This window comes from Diorhabda sublineata, chromosome 10 (genome assembly GCF_026230105.1).
Source record: "Diorhabda sublineata isolate icDioSubl1.1 chromosome 10, icDioSubl1.1, whole genome shotgun sequence".
Classification (NCBI taxonomy): Eukaryota; Metazoa; Arthropoda; class Insecta; order Coleoptera; family Chrysomelidae; genus Diorhabda; species Diorhabda sublineata.
This window is the reverse complement of record NC_079483.1, coordinates 14,989,889-15,015,318: the sequence shown is the minus strand read 5'-3', so window position 1 is coordinate 15,015,318 and position 25,430 is coordinate 14,989,889. Positions and strand designations below refer to the sequence as shown.

The 25,430-nt window shown below is 31.8% G+C and overlaps 1 protein-coding gene across 1 annotated transcript in view; it reads left to right on the top strand.

The window, feature by feature from the left end:
- LOC130449232 (G-protein coupled receptor dmsr-1-like) overlaps positions 1 to 24,469 on the top strand; it is a 153,537-nt gene extending 129,068 nt beyond the window's left edge. The window contains exons 2-3 of the mRNA XM_056786916.1: positions 16,977 to 17,164; positions 23,202 to 24,469. Coding sequence (XP_056642894.1) covers positions 16,977 to 17,164; positions 23,202 to 23,210 — 197 coding nt within the window. The 3' untranslated portion in view covers positions 23,211 to 24,469. The remainder of the gene's footprint in view (positions 1 to 16,976; positions 17,165 to 23,201) is intronic.
- Positions 24,470 to 25,430: the final 961 nt, after the last annotated feature.

Sequence of the window (25,430 nt, the reverse complement as noted above, 5' to 3'; positions counted from 1 at the left end):
CGATATCAATGAAACCACTTTAATTTCACATTATTTGAATTTTATCATTATAGCGAAACATTCAAGTTCAAATAGTTTTGTGAGGAGGGAACAATAAATCGAAATCTACATCGTAAATCAAGATCTGGATGTTATTAATGTTATATTTCATTGTATGAGGATTGAAACTGCCTCGTGTTATATATAGATTACCATGCAGAAGTTCATTATCACCACCCTAGAAATCTTCGGCTTTTATGGCAGATTATATTTTCTGGCATGGGGGTCTAGAGAAACCAATTTTCGGCAGAAATTGAATTTTTAGGAACATACTGTGTGATTCTATATATCTAATTTATGGGATCTGTGATGAAGTCTTGGAAATTGCTGCTCTAAAGATGCTTATTAGTAAATAAGCACATCAACTTCTTGGGTATATTGGTGTATTCTGTTTTCTCTCATGCATATTCCACCTTGAATTTTTTCCTGTAAAAAAGTATTTCAATTTTTCGATTAGACGTACTTTAATTTATACTATTTTGTTTTTTTGTAATATCCATACAAATAAATTTCGATCCATCCAATATATTTCACACAACAATATGCCAACGTGACATATTAACATCACAGATAAAATTGCTTGCTCAAATCCGATCTTTTATCCTCTGTGCTGTTAAAATCTTGCTCTGAAATCTGGTTATTTACATTACTTATGGAAGCATCTCTGTATATTTGAGATGGTGTAATGTAATTTTTTGAATGGATTCAGAGTTGAATGGAGCTAAAATATCTTACCTTGATGCAATGTTTGATCATCTACCTATATCACGATCATTTTCTCCATTTTTAGTATACTGTCTATCTGCAAATATAGCTGCTATTATTGTAATTTGGTAGATCTGCGGTGAAGATGAGGTAAAGCATCGGTCCCAGAATACTGCCTTGAGGAACTCCGGCGTTTATTTTGTAAAGTCGTGTTTGTTCACCATGGTAGTTAAAGAAATAGCGATCATGGAGGAAGGAAATGAGAATTTGGTAGTTAGGATTTTTTGATTTTAAACAAAAGACCACCATACCAAACCTTGACAAAAACCTGAGTGATATCTAAAAACGCTGCAGAACAATATTTTCTGTTTTCAAAATACTCGTTAATTTTTTCTGTTACACAGTGAACTTGATGGTTTAATATTATATTTTTTTCGTCAATGATTGGGTGTATTTTTTCGACGAGTTTTCCTGACAAGTTGCCCATTATAGGTAGCAGACTTATAGGTCTACATGATTTCACGTCTTTCAGAGGCTTACTCGGCCACTGTGATGGTGTCGTGAACATTAGCCTTGATGTAGCATCAGTTAAGTATTTTATGGCTTTTGGACTCAATTTTTGAAGTTAGCATTGCCTTTGTTTTGGAATTTTTAAAAGAATAATTGTCTTATAATTTACGTTTAAAATTTAGGGATTAACTCATCCAATATTCTTAAAACTATTGATAGTTTTGTAGTTATTCATTAATTACTAATGAATTCAAATCTTTTTCTTAATAGAAGATTTCTTCGTTTTAGATTGTATAGGTTACTGAAATCTCATTTGATTACTGAACAATAATCGGAATAATCCTGATTGTAACTTTGAAAACTGTTTAGAAATGGTAGGAATGATGTAAAATTGTCAATTTTTTGTTAAGTGCAAGTACCAGTTAGAACGTCTTTTGTCTATTTGTTGGTTGGTTTGAGAAAATCATATGTCAAATACAGATGAAAATGTATAGAAAGTGATCAATTTTGAACCTTCAAATACTCGACTTACTATTGGAGAGCCTAGGGTACAACTTTGAGTGTACGTGAGAAGCATGATGATTTGTCAATGAAATGTTAGAGTGTCAAGTTTATTCCGAAACTAATTGACTGATGTGAATATTTATTTAAATTAGCATAAATTTGAATGATATTCTTAAGCAGACCCGAATTTAGTTACCAAAATTGTTAATGCAGAAGTTTGAGTTTATGGTTATGACCATAATAGCCTAATATAATTCTCAATAGAAATTCCTGTCAATTAAAGTCGAGTATCGAGGTCATTTCTTCTTCTGATCGTGAGTACATGATGGGAGTTTGTTCTAAAATGAGCAATAGTTCGTAAATTCAGCTTACACTTCTATACAGGGTGTTTCAAAAAAAGGTTATCTCGTCTCTAGATAGAAAACTGAAAATATATGGGGTTTTTAGTTACGTCATCTTTATTCAAGATAAAGATATACACATTTTTCACGATTTTGCCACAACTACTGGCAACATTGTAAGGAAATTTCATACGAATATGTCTTGGAAGCTGATATATCAAATGAAATTGTTATCTGACTCCCATAGAGGGCGCTAGTTAAATGGTTCGTAAAGTAATATTGAACATAACTTTTTAAATATCGGACTTATTAAGCAAAATTTCAAGTGAACTTGAACATCATTTAATTTTACATCAAACATTTACTCTTGATAAAACTCGATACTGTGTGCCGTTTTCGGAATATTTTAATTTGAAAATTATGAAACAATAACCGATACTGGTATGAAGTAATGATAAATTTATTAATTTGTATTGGTTGCTAATAATCGATTTGGTTCTTGCAACAGTAAAAAAAGTGAGCTTCATTTGTACCCCATAAAATATCTATTGCATAGTACAAGACTGTAATCTTGAACGTGTTAAATTGTGAAACAAATGTATACTTGAATTACATTGAAACCATAGCTAGAACCTCTCACGAGGCTCTCACGATTTTGCAAAATTTATATCTTTTAATCATTACAAATTATAAACAACAATAAACAATGTGGAATATCACGAGCAATAAAGATGTTATTGAATGTAGCTTCTAGTAAATGAAATAATAGGTACTAACATCAAGAATTTTCAAAAAATCGGTCATTTGATATCAATAACCTAAATGGAAAATGTTATGCCTTGAAAAGATATAATCTGTATTAGCATTAAATTGCAATTAAAACAAGTTAATCAAATTAATGTTAGTTCTTCTAGTTAAAAACTACTTCAAATCAATTAAACTTTAATAGATTTAGCTTCATTCTGTGAATTAATTTTGGATATTAGTTTTGTTTAATTTAGATTTTAATCAACAAAACTGAATTCATCGCTTCACATTTTGTTAGCGCCTTTAGGTTAATGTTTGTGGTAGTTGAATAATTTGTCTTGAAATTTCAAAAGATTATTATCGTTCACGATACAAGGGACTAACTATAAGATATTAGATTGCTATTTATGTTTTTTGTGTGTGTGCCTTCTCTAATTTTAATCTATTGTGAACATAGCCTCGTTTAAATTCATGATTAAGGAGAATTTTGACAGACTTTTCGGTAGAAATATTTTATTCCACAACATAATTTCGTTTTAACTTCATACACTCAGCCCAAGTGGCTTATGATGTCCTCAAACCAACCAAAATAATGGGATAAAGTAAATACGTGAATACCTCGTTACCAATTGACAAAGGTGATGGGTAATCATAACAAGTCTAACTTGCTAATAACTAGGACTACCTAGCTTAGATTACCAAACATGATAATAGAAATAAATTAAAGAAGTATTTACTGAGTGATACAGGTTATCCACTACATATATTGGATGTCAAACTCAATTCAAAGTTAACATCATGTAAGACTAATTTTAAATCATCATGTGATGGATAACATCATCTTTCTCAAAGAGAAATTTAGGGCAAAATTTACTTTATTTACTTCAAATGAAAATGATAATGCAAAAAAAAGTGGGGAAAATGCTGGTATAGTCCATCAATAAATCGGAGCTTATGCACCTCAACGAATCCATCGCTTAGGTGACTCAAGCAATTACTATACCTTCTTCGAACTCTATCGTACATAAAGAGTATCTTCGATTATTTCTCATATCATCTTGAATAAGTGATTATTGTTTCTTAACTTCCTGGTAGAATTTGATAACACACCAATTTGTTACTTGTTCAAATATAAATTTTGAACGAGTGCTGGTAATTATACCAGTAGTATGCATTATGTAGTTAAACATACCTTGCCGTGTGAAGGCGACCTTGTGCGTAAAAAGAATCCATCAATAACTTGGCAGATATGTATCAAAAATTAAAATGATCTTTGAAGTGGCGTAACCGGTAATCAAAAAGTTTGATAGTTTCAATGGAGAACGTACTCTGAAACTCATACGAGTGCTAATTGAGTTGTTTACAGATATATTTTCTATGACTTTCGACGTGGACTAAATCAATAGCAGTGTGTGGATCAACTCGCTTCGACTTTTGGTGATGAAGAACCATCTCGAGCCACCGTGTTTCGATGATTTTTAGAACTCATTCATGGTTTCACTTCGCTACAGGATGAATTTAGTGAAGGTCGTTCAAAATCGGCTGTTGTGTCAGAAACATTGATGCTGTGCGTGAACTAATAATGCAAACCGTCATGTGATGTACCGTGAGATTAGGGCATACTTGAAACTTATTTCCACTTACATACATTCAATATTGAATCGAGCCAAATCCAACAAAAATTGTTCTCGCACCAAGCACTTCGAAGTCTCCTGCTTTTTCGGAATAACTGGACATGATTCCACTCTTCCATTAGAGCAAAGTAGAACGGTCAATTCTTCTTTGCCAGAAGTTTTCGAAATAATCAAAGCAACCAATTGCAGAAAACGAATCAATCTCCACCACGACAATGCGATCTATCACGCATCAGTTTAAACAAAACGTTTTTGAACAGTCATAAAATTCAACCGAACAATCCTTGTTTCGCATCCAAAGATTTCTTCTTATTTCGGCAAATTAAAAAATAATTTGCGAGCTTTTTTACCCCTGAAGAAGCTAGTGATCTCAATCGTAATGGTAAAAATGCTCGATAATTGGTTCAAACCCATACAAAATGTATTGATTTGAATAGAGAATGAAAAACAATTAAGCGATATTCAATTATAAATATTTGTTTCCATTTGTCTATCTTTAAACTGAAATAGCAACCCTCGTACCAGGCAGGTAAAAATATTAATAAAAAAGTTTTATATTAGGTGTGGAATTATTTCCTGGCGTCATGATAGAACGTCCACCTAATGATATTCAATAGGTTCCCATTGTAGCATTTGTTCGTATTTATCGGTGCAAATGCTGTACAGTTAAATTCGAACACCTTAATTCTGTTGGAGCAGCCTTTTTGTTTTACTATCCTTATGGTTTTTATAGTCGTAACGGGCCATTGAAACAAAAGTTACACACATGGGAACTGTAATAACAAAAAGAAAAGAATCGGATGGTCAAGTATACGTCGTGTGGTCTTTTTTTTTAGGAAAAGTCGATACTTCTTATCTTGGCATTGGATAATTACATTTTCCAATTTATTGAACGTATCAATGTATAGAAATAATCAAATCAATATTAAGTGTTTTCTAAATGACTGCGAGAAGTAAAGTGGAAGTCATGATTAGAAAAAGACATGTCTTTTTCTAATGAAGCATCTCATGAAGGAGATGAGATGCTTAATAAAAACTTTTTACACTAGGATCTTTCCCCGAATATATCAGTAGCAGCATCAGAGAAACGTGTGTTAAACCTTTCATTTACATTGACCTAGTGGAAAAATAGACTGTTAGGAGACGACTCGATTTCTGGAACCTTTGGTCATATTTATATGCTACTAGTTCACTTTCATTATATGAAGACGTACATCACATAGTGTAGTAGTTAAAGTAGTGTAAGCGTGTGTAGAGTGTGTTTAGTATCTGGAGAGATGATTGGATGGATATATGGTGTTGGGAGCAACTTCCATAAAGTATCTATGTATGTGATAAAGAGACCGATTTCAAGAATCGAATTTATTACTTCGATTGAGAACATTAATTTGATTGATTAAATTTCTCAATGCAATCAAAATGAAGGTTATCAAGTTGTAAAGAGAAAATCAAGAAGTACTCGTAAATAAAAGCTCAAGAAATGCTAAAAACTATGAAACTAAGTAGAAAACGTAGATTCTTATAGTAAATATTGTGAAGATAAAAAATATGAATGGAAAAATATGAAAAGTGATCGTGGTATCACTTTCACATTGAGTTCATTCAGAGAAGTAAAACAGTATATTATTAACGAACAATACTTGTAATGAAACACGTATCACATATCACTACTTTTGCATTATCAATACGAAGAAGATTCACAATGGAGAAATGTAAAGCCAATGTTGAAATTCTTCAATAAACCAGTAATAACTACTAATTTTCATTATATTAGAAATTACCTTGGCGAATGGAAGCTAATAATTATGTTACATGAACTATCTGCTGATAGGATTCAATTTAATGTGCCATGTCACAGAGTATTATTTGCTACTCAAAGTTATGAGATTATTATATTTAGAGAATTGAATTATGATCAAAGCGTTGAATCAAGATAAAGCAGTACAACAGACGTCTCTTATTATCTGTCACTTCCATAATTCATCGCGAATAAGCAATTGAAAGGGAGAATCTTAGCAAAACTTATACACACAATTGCGCACAGTTATCATTGTGGCTTCCAAATTATGATTTACACTGAAATTGTTCATGTGGGGGGATGTATAAATTCTTTTGATGGAGACGGTGTAGCTAACGGCTGGCCACGGGGCCTTGTTTATTCCTATGTGCTATAAGTTCACTTAAAAACTTTTTTATTGAGATATAGACACCGTCTCTCTATAGCTACAATCACAATTTTAATGTTCTATTCCAATTTAAAATTGACAAAAATAATCTATTTCATACGCACCCAGGTGTAGTGTTCTGGAGCTCCTTAGTGTTTCACACACAGTGTTTCAACAAAATCTGCTCGCCGCATTTCTGCTAGGTCTAGCGTCTGCAAGTGTTTGTTGAGGCGACAGTGCCCAAATAGAACTCTTGTTAGTGTTCGTAGATGGTTACTTAGGTTGATATAATCAGCAGATATACTCTGGTTATAGTTTCCCAAAAGAGTTTTTGACTGTGTCAGACCATGTAGGTTTTCCTAATAATTGGTTTTACCTCTATCCACCTTCTTTTCCAGTGCTTTTTCTATTTTTCTGTATCTGATACCACAGTTATTTTTTAGTCAAGAGGTTTGGGCATTTAATTTGGTATTCTGAAAGAATTTGACTGGCTTCAACACGAAATGGCGGTTGTATTTTGATATTAGTCGAATGAGGAATTTTGTAACGGTTGTGCTGTATGTTGGAGTATGTAGCAGTAAATTCTTATCTCCGGAATTGTAGTGAATTGTTTGAATACTTGAAACTCTACATTTCTTGTAAATTCATAAAACTTTAAGAGTCTAATTTCATTTGGGAGATATAACTTCCTGTTTGTATTTCAAATCGATCCAAATAACTTTTTCACTATACTGTTTGAAGGATTACTCTTCGTATATGGACCTTTAAAAGTTTTTTCTTCAGCTTCTACACCAATTAATATCACTAAAGGATTCAAAGTCACCAGATTTGTCCCTCTCGATGAAAACTATTTCGAATTTTTTCCATCCAATGTGACTGATTATCCTGACTCAGCTGCAGCCGTTGGCAATGTTTTGAGGACTAGTCCTCAGTTGCTTAATAGTGCTCCGTCAACAGAATGGACGCAATGAAAATGTCCAGATTGAACCTTTGCCTTCAACGTCAAGAACTTTTAAAAGTCCTTTTTATAATATGGCCATATCAGAAAGCTAACCCGCGAAAAAATATTTGGAAGCAGCGAGAAAAGGGAAGATCGCGTATATCGAGCTATACACCAGAAAAACCACTTATCAAAGAAAAAAAGCAAGTAAAAGCAAGTAAGGCTGAAGAATTACCTCATCCTAAAAAGCTTAAATGTAACCCTAACAAAATCGCCAACGTGTAGCGAAAAGTTCTGGAAGACTCTTCATCATAAACATCATAAAGATTTTTCTCTACAATATTCTAATGAGTCTTACAGCTCTCTACATTTTTCTGAACCAGATGTGGGGATATCAAACGAGACTGCTGAAACATCATCAGTGGTTACTGCTATAAAAACCCCATCCTCCTCCAGGATACTCAGTTGGCAAATATGTTATTGTATTTCACGAGAATCTTTCAATTATTGGAAATGGCTAGAGTGAATTGACTCGATGTTTTATTTGGGGGACGGTATTCTGCATTTTCCATTTCTCTCCTTTAGAAAACTCATTCTAAACGAGACATTTACTAAGTAAAGATGAATAATTATGACGAAAATAATTAAGAAAACAGTGGTTTTTAGTTTTATCCTTACATTTTCATTTATTTACTATTTTTTAAAATTTACGAGAATAAAGAGAACGAATCTTATGAGTTGTTAAGCATTACATTTTCATTTACTCATTATATTTTGCAATTCAATATATTTTCAGGTGACCAGAAGTTATTTTATTGCATGTCATGCATCAAAAGTGTGATATAAATATAATAAAATATATGTCCTAGGTACATCTTGTCTGTGTCTCAGTTACACAGTTACCCCTTACCTAGGACAAAGTCTAATTTCACATATAATACATCTAACAAGACATATCATCCATAAAAAAGCAGTAAGTGGTGGAAAACCTCACAACTAAACAGAAGAACTTCAAGCACTGTTAATAATGATGGAAACAACTGGTACTACTGAGGTTCGGTAATTGAAAAATTAGTTGTATTACTTCTCTAACACACCTCGTATGTTAATCGATTACATCAGTCGAGCAGCAAGACTTAGCATGATATGAATAATCGTTCAAAATAATCCGTTATACAAAGAAATTTGAGCGTTCGTATCCCAGAACTGACAACGATTCTCAATCACCATTTCTTTCATTCTAGCGATCTATCATGACATTCTACCGCTTTTATATAAAATTTATAAGTTGTTCCTATTTATTTCTGCTACATTTTGTACTTAAAGCGTTAGCACAAAAAATTCTATTTGAAATGCAGAAGTTAAGACAAAATCTGTATCAAATTGTGAAAACAGTAAAATACACTTTGGTCGAAATGACAAATGGACTACTTTTGATAAACTAGATAACAAACAGCTCTCGACTTTCCTACTTCGCGAAAGTTGGGAGTTGTTCTAGCTAATAAACTATCAAGAATAATTTCGAGAATTCCATAAGGCGGACATTTTGAATAATCGGTGCTTTTCTGACCGATCCATTTGCCACAATCTAATCACCAACATGTGGTTCAGTTTAATTTGTTTCCTTTGAAAGTTTCTCTTTGCATAGCTTCCAGGTCTGTTCCTCAATTTATTATTCGGAGTATTTCGAGTCTACAAATTAGCGAGTAATGATAGCTATGAGTCTTGGGTATAATTTTTTTAACTACGAGAGTACGGGTAATGTAAGTTATTAAAATGAGTAATAGCCAATATTCGCGACTAGAATAAAATAGTTTACAACTCAGAAAAAATATAATCAATTGCTGTTAACACTGGAAGTGGAAGAAGATTTATTTTTTTATATTCTCAAATAACAATGAAATTTATCTATAAGAATAAATGCAGAGTATTTCAAAAAAAAGGTGATCCCATCTCTAGAATAGATAGAAATCTGTGAAATATATGGGGTTTACTCGTTAAAAAATTTTCGTTACGCCGTCCATATTCAAGATAGAGGGCGTTAGAGAAAAAAAAACGTTTATACGTTTCTCTATGAAGTCTAGGTATAATTATTACATTTCTGTGTCTCAAATTTGAGTTATGGATGTCTGTAACGTGTCGAGTCGAAACGCGAGTGTGTAATTGTGTACTAAACAATGTGCTCAGTACTAATTTTTTTCAAAATTTTGTAACTGTATGTAACTATAGTTTTCTGAGCAAACATATTTAAATACCAAACCATCAAAATAATTCAAACCTCGGAAAACTCACGCCTATTTTACATAATCTTGTTATTATAATTCAGAGCAGATGTTACGTCTACTAATAGAGATCATTTTCAAGAATAAGATCCGATTCGAATTTCGTAGGGTGTGAAATCAGTTGTTAACTTCGAAAATTGAATAAAACCCGACTGGGTCTTAGAAATTCATGACTTGTTCAATCTGATTATCAAGTTAATTTAATCCATCTTCTTTTAAATATCTACGCTATGCTGATGAATATCTTACATTCGGCATAGATTATGTCATGGTCTATCACAAGTAATGTCGTTTTCTAATGGCCAATTTGTTTATTAAATAATAATTAAAAAAGGTGGCGTCAATACTAGAAATACAATCAATAGCATCCGATGGTTTTAACTCAACGACCAGGAAGTTCTTTGAGACATTGGTAAAACCATTCTTTGGGCCTAGGTAAAAAAATTGTCACGCTGCATTTTCAAAATGTCCTCTGGATTTGAATTTCCCACACAAGAATTTCGTCTTGTATTTAAATAAATAGTGCAAGGTCCGGGCCAAATGCTGTGCGAGGTAGCAGTTCCGAGTTCCTTGATCTTATTTCGCGTAATTTTAACAGTATATAGTTTAGCATTGTCTTATTATAAGAGAATCTGCTTTTGGTTAACTAGATTTGGTTATTTTCCTTTGCATAACTATAGATTTTCCATTTTCAGATTCCTAAGATAAATCCGTTTTTCATCTTCATTCTTCGAGTAACAACACGAATAATAAAAAGAAAAAATCAAAGATACTTCTTTCTTAATCTATCAACTAGTCTGAAAAGGCCATTGGTATGCTTTATGCACACTTAATGGTGAATCACCATCTGAAGAACATCGGAGAAAATTCCGGCAGCTCTTGTCGTGTCTTTATGGACCCAAGGAAAACGCTGAATATATCCTTTGTAACTGCGAGGCAATCCATAGACAAAGACTACGGTACTTATATCTAAGCTTCTTAGAATCAGAAGAGGTAAGTCGCGCAGCCCACAGGCAGGTAGCTGACTTTGTACAGTTGTTGCTACCTGACTGGTAAAGAGTCCGAGATACAAAATAAATCAATAGTTCAAAAAGTTGGCTTGATAGATTCATCGCCTTTACGCAGCTCATCTAATCTAATCTACCTGATAATTCTACATGGCGATGTATGGTTTATTAAACAGGTCCACAGAAGTCCAATAATTGGCGAGTGCTGGTACTAATTTGAACAACCTGAACGCGAACGATTTTGGAGTTTCAAATTTCCACTATTAAAATAATTAAACCAACGCTGTGCGGTTCAATCATTAACTGTTTCTTGCCCTTCAATTTCACATATACTGGTTACTGTCAAACTGTTATAAGCTTTAGTTTCCAATAATGTTTTGATTATTGGAAACAAGTGAAGTAACTGTACTCTTTATAGAACTAGAGACTCGTCTTAACCAACTACAAATGGTTTAAATTGAGGCGTAGGAATTTCACATACAAAAACCAACAACTATAATATATTTACAAAATGAGACCTCTAACTACAGAAAGTCGAAGAATACGGCGCTGTTTATCAACGAGGAAGTTCAATGGATCGATAAACTCAAACAGTTCCAAAATTCGATAGCCGTTAAAAATTTTTCCAACTGAACAGGAAGAAACGTCTGCTTTGATCGTTTTGAGAGGATTGTCTGTGATTAAAAATTTTTTTATCGGAAAAACAAAGTAAGATGTGGCACACATAGATAAAAAATGTCGAATAAGCATATCAAAGATAAAGACGGATATCGTGCTAAAATATTTTGACCCACCAGACAAAAATATCAAAAAAATATCATTGAAATGCTACGAAAAAGACTGAGTGGTGTAAACCAAACATTGCAGTTAACTGGATGCTTCATAGTTACAATAAATTGTATAACACGGTTATTGTATCTGTAAATGTCTCAGCTTAAGACGTAGTTTTGTTTTTTCAACCTCCTACTAACTTGATATTGTGACTGACCAGCTGAAACGATACTACCAAGAGTGGAAACGGGTCCTAGAGTGTATATTTTTCCAAGGGGACTACTTAGAAAAGAATGATGAATGAAAAATCGGAATGAACCTTTATATTTTCTACTTTTACGCACAATCAGTGATTAAGGAAAAACATTTTAGTTGACATACTAGATTTATCTTGTTACTTGTACAATATATTACTTTTTTCACATATTGATCGGCTTAGAACTTTTACACTTTATGTTACTTCAGTAAAAAGGGAACGCTTGTAAGTTTAAAAGGATTTTTAAGTAAAAGATACTCAAATTTCTCATTTTATTTCTAAAAGAGAAAACAATTTCCAGGCAAATAAACAGAATTTTGGCGATATACTTCTTATGTATACATGAGCTCTTCTATACAAGATACATTAAATTGTTTGCTTTCCTCATATTCAATAGCTGCAGTTTTATCAAAATAATATATCATATTTCCCGTTATTTAACAAGAAAATTCGAATGGAATATGATAGAATTCAACTCAATGCATATCGATCACTTTTAAGTGATAATAAAAATAAGGCAACATTATTTAAAGAAGAGATGACAACATGAGAACGCTTTATACACTTAAAATTAAAGTTGAAAATATAAAACGTCAATTTTATCAATATTTGCTACAAAATTAGTATGTTCTAGATATGCTTTTTAGAATTATCTCATTTGAATTTAAATGTTTCCAATTTCATATTTTTATATTTGAATCCATTATGTCTTATTCATACTTAAATGATAATTACCACTCAATCAGTAGGTTTTTCCAAAAATACTCTAAATTCATACATTTTCAAATAATACAATACCTCAGATCCAGAATATATACCATTGTGTTATCTCAGTCCTTACATAATAGATCTCAAACAGGCAATTACAAAGTCAAATAAAGTCAAATCAAGTGAATGAATGAGGTATAAGAAATAATATAACTGCCATTCAAAAAGCAAAATTGCATTGAAAGAAAATAATTATTCGGAAAAAATGATAAATAACATATTCAAGAACAGATACTACAATCAATTTAAAAACAAAACAGAAACGAAATATTAATACAAAACATTTTTCCTTACCATATGTATAAGGACTTTTTCCACAATTATCGAATTATTTCAATAAATATTATATTAGTATGAGTCATAAAGGACATAATATATTATTCTAATATTTCAGTATATTAAAATCTAAAACACCAAAAAGAAAAGAATTAATAATATATATCAAGTGCGTTGTACTAATTGTGACGCTATCTACACAGGGCAAACATCTCAGTATTTAGAAAATAGACTAAAATGTCATCAATACGATAAAAAAAACTGAATTAACGAACCATGAAATATCAAAAAAACATAAATTCAATTATAAAGATAGAAAAATTCTTGAAACGGAATCTGATATACGAAAAAGATAATTTTTGGAAACGATTCACATTCATAATAGCGAAAAAGTTATAAATGATAAAAAGATCTAAATAATTGAAGTAAAATTTATAAATCTATTTTGTAAATTCTAATACAATTACAAATAATTTAATTGATTGAGTACTGCTACATATTTGAGATGTGAAGACTGAGGAAAAATTAATATTTCTCATGAGAACAAATTTTTATTTTGATTTAATTCCTATTTTGATTTAATTCCTATTTTGATTTTCACGATGTAGGTGATCCTTTGATTAATATACATACACGAATTGTAAGTGTCAATATTATATTTTGATAAATACTGAAGATAAGTCAAAACGTCAATTTTTTATCAATCTTTCAAAAATTATTAATAAAATATTTAAAATAGGAAATACCTAAAACCAAGAACATTTAGAAGCATTAATTTAAATTGAAGACCATTAAAACAAAAGTTATGGACGTCAAGAAATCTAAATTGAAAATTTGCATGCGACAAAATTAGAATAAAGAACGATAATGGAATAGAGTAATTAAAAATTGAAGACACTGTATATACAAAAGAAGCAGAGGAAAACTTCAAATAACCTGGGAAGAAAAATGGAGGACCAATATGGATGCATACGGTATTGGAGGACACTTATAACCATATAATGCAGTCGATCTGCATTTAAATCGATTAATAACTAGAGAAGTTGCACTGTTAATAAAAAATGATGTATCAATATATTTTTTAATTATGCACCGTTAGTATATGTTTAATTTTCAATGACTTACTGAACACAGGCATCAATTCGGATCATCAGCTCTGACTATAGCATGAAAATCGTATCTTAGTGCTTGATTAGAAGACCAGTCACTAATATTTTACGTCTGTTGAAATAGATCATTCACCAGTTCTTGTGAGACTTTCTTCTATCCAACACGAGCCCAAAGATTGAATTGAATTGAAAGACGATAGCTGCTACAGTCAAGCCATTCATCTTGGTGCCATCTGTATATTCAAGGGCTCCATTTTTCAGTAATGCGGGCTTGGAATCCCTCTTCCATTGTTCTCTGCCAGCACAATCAATTTTCAAGACCAATAGTCATTCGGTCACTGCCCATCAACACGATCAAAGGTAGATGATCCAGTAAGACCCTTATTGGATGTGATATCAAGACAGGCGAGGCCATAAATTCTATTCAGTTGCATTCCGGTTTAATTTTATATTCACTAGAGCATCACACTATGTCAGAAAAGACTTAAGTATATATGCAGTGAAGGATCTTAGGTGAAAGCCCTTCTGCATGCCCATAGAGCACAGGTAACCCTCTTTATTTTGGTATATTGAATCTAGCTTTCATATTTTTATTTTTAAGACACTTAAGAAATATTGAATAAAATTTGAAGTTAGGGAATTGTTTATTTTACTTGCAAGGGCAAGAGACTTGACTAATTTGAAGCGACATGCAATATTTTGTATTGCACGCAAGCGATACCTTGCATATTTTTTTGCATCATTTCAAGCCGTTTCTGCGAGAATTAAAGCTGAGAAAAACAGTAACCATTTGAAATAATCAAATGTCTTTTTTTAACGTTATAACGTGCACTATAAATGAAATATGCGTTAAAAGGCACGCTTTACATAATAAAACTCAATTTAAAAAGAAATTTCCTTTATGAATTATGTTCATTTTATAAAAAATCCTGTGCATTGAGTACATTTTTTATTCTAACGTTACGAAAAAACACGTCACGTCAGAAATTTACCGTCATCAACATGATATGAATACACGCTTTTTTTGGAAATTGCCGCATATAAGAAACTTGGGAGTTCTAGGGTGAAATAGATCTTTTTAGCCGAATTACATGCGTTTATCAACAAGTTGTGATATATTTTCTCATGTACAAATACAGAGTATTCCGGGACTTGATGAAAAAATTCTGGAGTGAGTAGGTGGCGTGAAAATATTTTTATAACAAAAATTTCTCTTATACGACCCCTCGTTTCTGAGTTATAGGGCTTTAAAGCTGCGTAACCAGAAATTATATTTTTGAATTTTTATTGGAACATAAGTTCCGTAATATTTGAAGGGACAACCTGTACAATCTAAAGGTAGAAAAAACTAATTGTTCAATTGATTTTTCATCAAAAAGGAACTTTTCCTTCAACTCGATAGCATTCATGGTTTAGGAGGCATGTAGATTTTTAGATCGTTGTACGCCATAAAAAGACACACCGAAAAAATTATCATAAATTGTAATTATTCTTCGAACATAAGGAAGAATTGAAAGATTGAAAGAATTGAAATAGAGAAAAATTTAGTTGGTTAGCATTTAACTTTAAGTGAATTCTATCGATCATTTCGATCTTTGTGTTTACCGGTATTGCATATGGTTTCTAGATAAACAACGAGTTGATAATACATTTTTCTAAAAATTACTGTTTACTAATGAAGCTGGTTCAACACGAGACGGTTTTATTGATTTTCATAATTTACATTTATGCGCGGATGAGAATCTTCACGATACGATTCAAACAAATAATCAGCATCGATTTTGTCTCAATGTTTAGGCAGGAGACATTTTGGAGAAATTCTAAGTATCGTCAACCATTCAAGTTATTATCAAAAAAATATACCCACTATTCCTGTCCACACGTTAACTTAAAATTGATGTTGATTTTTTGTTTGAATTATACCTCGCAGAACTTTTCCAACAAATGTATTTTCAACTTGTTGTTTATCTAGAAACCAACGAGCGTAGGCCCGTCTTGCTGGATAATTCTCTACTTTTATGGCATGCACTTTATGGGAATAAAAGGGGTGAGGAATGCTCCTTGATAATCCCATAGGGATTCAGTCATTTTTGACTCTTTAAATATTTACATATTTTGATAAATTATCAAAATTTTTGATAATTATCGAGTATAAGGACCACAACGTTGATGATCTCAATATTCTTGATCTCTTAATCTTCTTATTCCATTATAGTGAATATTCCACAAATATGAACTATTCTCATATGAAAAAGAAAAACATTAACAGAATCTACTCTTCTTTGAAAGTTGGTAGAAATCATAATTGAGTAGTTTTTTGATCGTGCTTTTATGGAAAAGCCCACAAATGTCCTAAGTAGCATTCGTCAAAATCGAAAACATACCATATCAATTTTCATGGTTGACTCAGGTTATCATAAAAAAATTATTTCTCACACTAATGGGGGGTATTTTAATGTGTGGAAAGTAATCCGTTTTGAATGTGTAGAAGCGGTACAATATTTGTACCCTCATTCAGACTATCTGACAAATATTTAGACTTGATTTGTTTTCTGTCTAATAATTTGAACGATTATTGGATATTTTGTCATGTGAATTAATAGGGAGAATATAAAGATCTACTTTTTCAAATCTTTTCTGTAGTTGCTGTTTGAAATAATGATAACTACGTTCTACATTTGAAGTACAGATTTTTTATATTGTTAAGATGGACTCACTTGAGTATTTACAAATATAAATATGCTTCAAAAGTTGAATCAAGTTATAATTTCCTGGATAGCGAATGTTTAGCCTTGTTGATTTCAGCCCATATCCTCAAGCTATTCTCTCATTGGACATTCCTTCCTTTTCAAATATCTATACGCAATGACCCTGTTCTCAATTTCAAGTATTCGATGTTTAATGTAACATAATTTGTTTCAGGTGATTTGTTGGATATTTTGGCATTGACGAATTCCGGCATAAACTTCATCCTCTATTGTACAATGTCGAGGCAGTTCCGGCAGACTTTCTACGAATTTTTCAAATTAAAATACCTGATGAAATTCAATCCACTACCCGAACATCACGGACATGAAAAAACCGGGGAGAAAGTTACACAAATAACTGCGGTATAGCATTTAAGGCTTGTTTCAATGATTTTGTTTCAATAGTAATTTAAGCATTTCGCGACTTTGGAAAACTTTAGATATATTTGGTACAGTTTTTTTTCTACATATTTGAATTGTAGAAGTTTTGTAATTATAAAACGGAAAATAAGCCTTTGTAGAATTTGAAACGAAATGTTACATTAACTTCTCTAGAAGTAATGTGATTTTCCGAAATTTTTCATATTTCCGTATATCCAGAGAAACTAACTATTCATCAAGCAATTGACATAAACTATCAACCAGAAATAATCAAATATACGAGGGGTGATGAAGAAATACGGCGATTAACATTTAAAGACAGTTGTATCTTCTACTTTTCAGTCTACCACTAAACCATCACTCAATAAGTCGTGTGACTAACTAAAAAAATTTTTTTCATCAAATATTCGATTTAACTCGTCAATGTAATCTTCTTTAAAAAGAATACAATCATTCCAATGCTTCTCTAATTTCTCCGTGCTTGTAGAAGTATTTATCTCCAGTCCAGTCTTCAGTTTCAGCAATTGCTCCTTCATTTAAGCTAAATTCCTTACTGGAAAGTATTTTTTGAGGTCAGAGAATAGCCAGTAGTCACTGGGGGCCAGATCTGGACTATACGGTGGATTAGGAAGCAATTCGAAATGTAATTCGTTTACTTTAATCATCGTTGCCATCGACTTGGGAACTGGTGCACTGTCTTAGTTAAACAGTGTTTTTTTCTTTGACCTATGAGGCCGTTTTTCCTTCATTTTTGCATTCAAACGATCCAAGAAAACTATGTAGAATTCACTATTGATTGTTTTTCTCTTGTGGAGGTAGTTGATGAACAATATTCAATGCGCATCCCAAAATACTGAAGCTATAACCTTCCTAGCTAACTGTTTTGCCTTTGAACGTTTCGGACGTGGTTCACCGGCTGCAGTCTACGCAGATGATGATTTTTTTTATTTCGGTAAAAGTGATGGATCCATTTTTCATCAATTGTCACATATCGTCGCAAAAAATCTGATTTATAGATGTAAACATGGCAAAACACTGCTGTAAATCAACACGTTGTTGTTTTTGATCGACTGTGAGTGATTGCGAAACCCATATAGATAAAAGCTTTATTATGGTCAAATGTTCATGCATAATTGTGAAGACACTGCATTCTGATATCTTTACAGCCTCAGCTATTTTACGCAATTTCAATTTACGATTAGATATAACCAATTTGTGGATTTTTTTTGATGTTTTATAGAGTAACCACCTGAAAGAGACAACCAGAACGTTTCTGTAGAATCATATTTGAATTTGGCAAACCAATAACAAATGGATCTTATTGATGGAGTAGATTCTGGTTAACACTTTTGAAGCCTTCACTGAGCTTGTACAGTATTTTTTTTTTCGTCAAGAAGAAATGATAAATTAACACAAAATTGTTTTGATTCCATTATTTTGGAAATAACAAAAGTACCTTCACTTAAATGGCTGACACTTTTTTCTCGCCACTCGAAATATCATGAAATTTTACACATAGTCTTCTGAAAGTTGGTACTTCATACACGTCATATGGATTTGACAATGGCAGTACCATTTATGTATCAGTTACACGACTTTTTGAGTGATGTATTATTTGTAAAAAGTGGAAAGCTTCATATTAAGCCTCCAAAGAACTAATTTTTGTAAAAAATTCCTTTTTCATGCAGAAATTCACTTTTAATGAGGTCGTGTTTCCAATTTTTTTCGTGGAAGGTGGATCTTGAAGAAAGTATTTAGATAAAATTTAATTCAAAGTTGAGAAAAATTACTAAAGAAGCTCAAGAAATGTTAAAATTTATTTATGGTGATGTTGGTTCAAAAATAGTTTGAGCGACTTGAAAGTAAGCTAAGCTTGAGGAATAATTGGTCCGACCCTAGAAATAAATGGAATAAGTAAACAATCTTGTTCATACATACAATCAATTGACTATTCGGGAGCCTAATGAATGAGCATTTTTAAAGATGATTGCAAATTGTATATAATTGAAAGATCGTCTTTCAAGAGATCAAGATTTTACTACCAAAACCGTGATCATTTGTTTTTTCCATAGTGGAATCAGAGTTAATTCTGAGGGGAGTAATTGTAAAGTCCAAACTATAGCTGGTACTGAAATATTTGCTAAAATAAGCGCCAGGAGAAGGACTTGACCAAATGATTTTTTATATTTCATTACAACAAGTTTTGCTTTTCATTCGCAAGTTTTTGTATCCTACAAGTATTTCTTTCTAAGCATAATCAATCCACTGACCATAATTGAGACCACGCATTTTCTTTCTAGAAATAGAAAATGCAGGAAACACTATTTCTGCTAGAAGAAGGTGATTATAGCGCATGTAACAATTTTTATGAAGGCATGAATCGCATCTAATGATCCTTTGTCACCTTGCTTTGCCGTATTTTTTATCATTCTTTGTATATAAGCAATTCGTTCATACTTTATCCCATATACTTAGATATGGATAAAAATATTCGACGAAGATATGATGAGTTTTAAGTTATATCCATAGTACAGAGAAAAAAAATCTCCAATATTTTCGAATAAATAGAAAATGTCTCCTCACTAATTCACATAAGAGAATTTCAACTGGTTTACAAAGCTTTTATTGCCGTTCTCTGCTATAAAAAGTTCCATATCGGGTAATCGTGCAGACGTATCTCTACCCTAATCAAAGATGTAGAGCTAAGACCTCAATATATCTTCTACACTTTTACGAGAATTTAATGATGGAAACTATCGATTGCGGTTTCTTTTTTTTATTGATAGTTTCGTACAAGTTATATTTGAAATAAAAGAAGGACGACTATAATTATGTGAAATTATGACTAATGAAATGAATACTGGAACTTTCCAATCAATATTTGTTCGTTGATCGATTTTTCATTCTTTATGTATCAGTCCTGATAGGTTTATTGATCTAATGAAGATCCTAGAGTTTTCCAATGAGCACATAGATCTTAGATGGGACCAGGAAAGAATGAGTATAATAATATCGGACATTATGTAACAAAAAATTTTAACGAAGAAACATCTACACTTAACAAACAATACCATTGACGATGCTCTCATATATATGATAAAAATGATGCTCAGAAGAACATAGAACATATCTGTTTCCAATATGACTACTTTTTTATGGGGTTCTATCTATAGAGTGTTTCAAAAAAACTGAAAAATGTTGAAGTTTACTTAGTAAAAAATTATATTATATAATACACATTTTTTAAGATTTTGGCGTAATTACTGGGAACATTGTATTGTAATTTGATACGAATATGTTTTGTAAGCTGATACATCCAATGAAATTGTATTTATGTCTGACTATCATAGAAGGCGCTAGTTACAAGGCTCGTACCAAGTACTATTTTCAATATAATATTTTTAAGCAAAATTTCGAGTCAAGATATACATCATTTGAGTTTACACAAGAAAGTATATCCCCAATAGCTGTGTACCCATAATTATTTAACATTGAATTTTACAAGGCAATAGCTTTTTCTCTGAGTTTGCCATGGAAAACAGCCATTCATTTATAGTTATGACTTTTTAGTCAATAATAATTACATTTCTGAAACCTTGTTATTTGTGAAATTAGATATTGTTAATCGAAATGTACTCAAGTTTTGAATACACAGACATGTTATTAACCTTAGGCGAGTGTTTCACGTTATGCATGAAAATTTCCTCGAAGAAAATATATTTAGAGCTATTGCACGACGTTGCGAAGAAACTGGGAATGTGAAATCAAAAAAAATAAATTCTGGTAGCCCAAGAACAACAAGAATCAATAATAAAGAAAATATAATTTCAAAATTAGTTGATCAAAATCTAACAGTTAGCAGGAGGAATGTGGCAAGACAAACAAACACATATTCCTCAAGTAATTGAAGGATACTTAAAGATCAATAGTTACATCCTTATCACTAAAGACAAGTCCAAGAGCTCTTGCTAGAAATGTATTCTTTCATATAATGCACAAAATTGGTGTGATGAGAATACACATGTTAAAAGGGTATTACATTACCAACACTTATTTAAAGTTGATATTTGACGCTAAACGACCAAAAATCCTATTTCCTTTGCAAGAAGGATCTTTACCGCACTTTGATAGAAGGTGTCGTAATTGGTTGAGTAACTATTTTCCGAAGCGATGGATTGGTAGAGGTGCAGAAGCTCCGATTCACTGGCCTCCTCGGTCATGCGATTTTAATCCCTTTGTTTACACAGTTTGGTCGTATCTTGAAGAAAAAGTTTATGCTAATGAGGTAAATTTACCTCAAGAATTTGAAAACAGAATTCAACGTCACTTCAATGACCTTATAGCTGACTCCCAACCGTTCAGAAGATTAATGGATTCTATAGAAAAAAAGGACAAATTTGTGTATTCGTGATAACGGTGGACATTTTGAACACCTTTATCATAACTTCATACCAGCATCGGTTATTATTTCAAAGTAAATTTTCAAAACAAAGAATACACAACATCGACTTTTTTCAAGAATACCTTTTTGGTGTATAATTAAATAATGTTCTTCTTCACTTGAAATTTTGCATAATAAATCTAATATTCGAAAAGTTATGTTCAATACTACTTGGTCCGAACCGTGTAGCTTACGCCATCTATAAGAGTCGGCCATAAAATTAAATTCATTGGATGGATGTATGTGCTTCCAAACCATTTTCAGCAACTCCAATACAATTTTGTCAGTAGTTCCGGCAACATCGTAAAAAATGTGTATTATGTTACGAAATTTTTTTACTGAGCAGAACCCCAAATATTTTATGATTTTCTATCTATTCTAGAGACGGGATCACTTTTTTTCAAAATACCCTGAATAGCACTAGTCACTTTGTGTACGTTTTTCCATCCCAGTACAAATGATGCTATTAACACGTAAAATGTACGTTCTTTGAAAAATTCAAGCTTCAAAAAAAATTAGGGAATTATAGAGGCATTGAAAATAGGAAAAAAGGAAATACTTTGAAGCATCACTATACGCATTATATAACATGATATTTCCCACAAATAATCTTTTGGCATTTTAATCCATAGATTTAATGTCAAAAGTTATTTGTATGAAGAAGAATTCCGACTCATATTAGCGCAACATTTGCTGTAGTTCACACATTTTGTTATGAAACTCAACTTTCCAAAATAAATTCTAATAATTATAAAGATATTTCGTATATTGATGCATCTAAGTTTCTCCTTCAAATAATTGAATAAAATAGTTTGCAATCTTTCGCTAGCATCTACACATGAGAATTATATGCAACCTGCAGGATCTAAGTTTGACAACTAACATCCATAGTGACTCAATACAATTTCATAACTTCCGATAACTGGGATAAGGCTTTCCGTACACAATCAATGGGCAAACAATTGGGCAAATTACAATACTATTTATCCGCAACCCCTACTACTTAGGTGTAGAGGTCTACCGCCCAGTCGAAGAGATACAGTAGTAGTAAACATGGATATTTAATGGCCGTTTTTGTGCCTCTTAAATGTCAGAAAAATAACAGTCAGTTGAGTACATACTTGCAAGTTGCATACAATACTTCAATTAACGCCGTAACCACCATCTAATTAATATGGAACTTCTTCAGCTTGTTACTTTTGAGGTTTCGTAGTTGATTTGCAAGTTAATGATTGTATCATAACTATACCACGTAAAAATGATCTCATAAGTTCGAGTTAGAAAGAAAAAAAGAATACCACGAAAGATTATTGTTATCGCTGTTATTTCTATCAATACAACCTGAATATTAGCGACATTTCAGATTATTATTAGCTTAGTTAGTAATATTTAACTCTTAATTTAAATTAATAGTAATATTACATGGAACCAACGTCATTGAGATCGCGACGTAACAGTATTTGTATTGAAATTATTTAAGAAACTTACCATGTTCAATGATTTATTAGAAATAACAATCCATAACTTCGTAATACTTTATAGCAATCTCAGACTAATATATTTATTGTACATTTTTAGCATGTGTGAAGAATCTTTTAACTCGCAAAGGACTGAAAAGAAGTGAGAATTTACAACCCCAAAAAAGCGGAAAAAACATTCTGTACATCGAAGACGTTCAAAATATTCTAATTTTACATTCAATTAAGTCACATACAGAGATAAAATAGCTATTGAGTCTAGACTCAATGTGACTATTGTTTGAAAATGATGATAAACCACATAGGTATTATTTGTATTCGAAACCAATTTCTAAATCTGAGATAATAAGGGTGGAAATAAACCATTAACAAGAAATTTGAAAGTAACGACAACATTTTCTGACCGCATCTTTCTTTATTTTATTCATTTTTTTAATCACATTATTTCCATTTTTTTAATCCTAATGCATAGATTGAAGTATTGCCGTCCTTTACCGAATATAATCGGAAATAATAACAACTCCCCATTCTCATAATTTATGCCGCTCTCTCTCCCTTCTTTCTACTTCCACTGATTTGATGGAGGTACCTGGTCATCCTTCCCTTTTTTCTAGATAGTACAATACATTCACATCAATTTTCCCCAATTCAGTTTTTTTATGACTTGAAAATTGAAAAAAGCTTCTCCTTCTCAAGATCCTGCCAATTTTCAAAAGTATTAGCAGGCTCTTCAATATATGATTCCATTTCTTCTGGTTATGATCCAGGTGTTTTCAAAATCATGTTTTTCTAGCGTAGTTCGTTAGCTCCCGGTCCACAATATTGAAGTGGATCCACAGCTTTGCGAATCGTCTTCTAGTAGTACCATCCATGATCTCTTGAATATTCTATTGATACAATTTCTGCTAGATTGACTGAGTCTTGATTACCAAAAGGCGTTCACTGCTTAGCTCAGGCTGATGTTCTAAAAGCCTTGAAGATTCTTCCATTGACTCTTGCAGTGTATTCCCACGCTACAGGTGAATCTAGCATGGTAACAAAAAGCATTGCCCTGATAAGGCTTCAATTCATGTCGTCTTCCAATGAGTCGTCCTATCTTCTAAGTCAAGTAGACGAGTTCTTTTCTATGTAGAATTTTCATAAATTTTGTATAAATTATTTTGTGAAATAATTGAAAGAATTCCACTGATATCATTATTTCGAGATAATCGCTTACAATCTGTTTGTAAAAATCTTTACGGATTTAGTTATTTTTCACTGTAAGAGACTTACTACTAAGACACCATGTTATGATTAATTTAATTAGGTACAACTACCATATTTTGTGTACTTCTGTTTTTATGTAAAAATAAAATTTTAAAAAATTTGTATACGTTTTTTCATCTCCTGAACCCCAAATGATAGTTAGTGTCTTGATATTTTTATTTTTTTAACTTTATATTACATGTATACTGTGAATTATTTTATTGAAAAATTGTTATAAATTATGATCAATTTACGTTGAGTCTATGATGCATGGAACCATTTCTGAAGTATCTTTCATAAATAACGATTCAATTATTTTGTTAAATGTCTAACAACGTATTGGTCTTGACCTATGTTCAGCCACTTCTAACAGAAGAAATAGTCAAAACATATGATTTGCAAACAGAAGCTAAAAAATATAATGAAAGTGCTGAACTGAATTCTATTGAGAATTTTTGTTCAAAAACCGAGCAGTAATTTAATACTTATACAAAAAGTTTATTTTATCAGTTATCACTGGAAACCTGAAAAATAATTTCGCATACTAAATACAATTTATCTAAGTCGTCGAACGAAACACAAAATAAAACCCGTGACAATTATGACATGCGAGATCAGGTGTTATTGTAGAGATCATTAAAATCTTACAGCTTGAAATAGATACAGAATAATTTTTGGCAACGACTTGATATCGAAATACATCCTAAGTATTTACTTACATGTTGCCCAAATTACTCCTCAGGCCGAAGGCAGCCGCGAAGTGAAGTGCCAAACAAAAGTTTGGTAATTAACTTTATATTAACATAACTTTTTTTTGTACACCAATTTTGATCAAATATAGCTTAAATGCTGCTTCAGGCTAAGCTGAAGAAATTAGTGAAAGTTTTATGAAAATCCGTTCAGTAGTTCCAGAGTTTAACGTGTACAAACAGACAGACAGACGGATATTTTTTCCAAAACATGTATTTTTGTGTTCAGCTACACTTCCTTTATAGCCTACAATCATTTTTTTTTTTTGAAAAACAAACCAATGGGCAGACATGGCGATTCCTCAGTTTCATTATAATATAGATACCATTCGAAA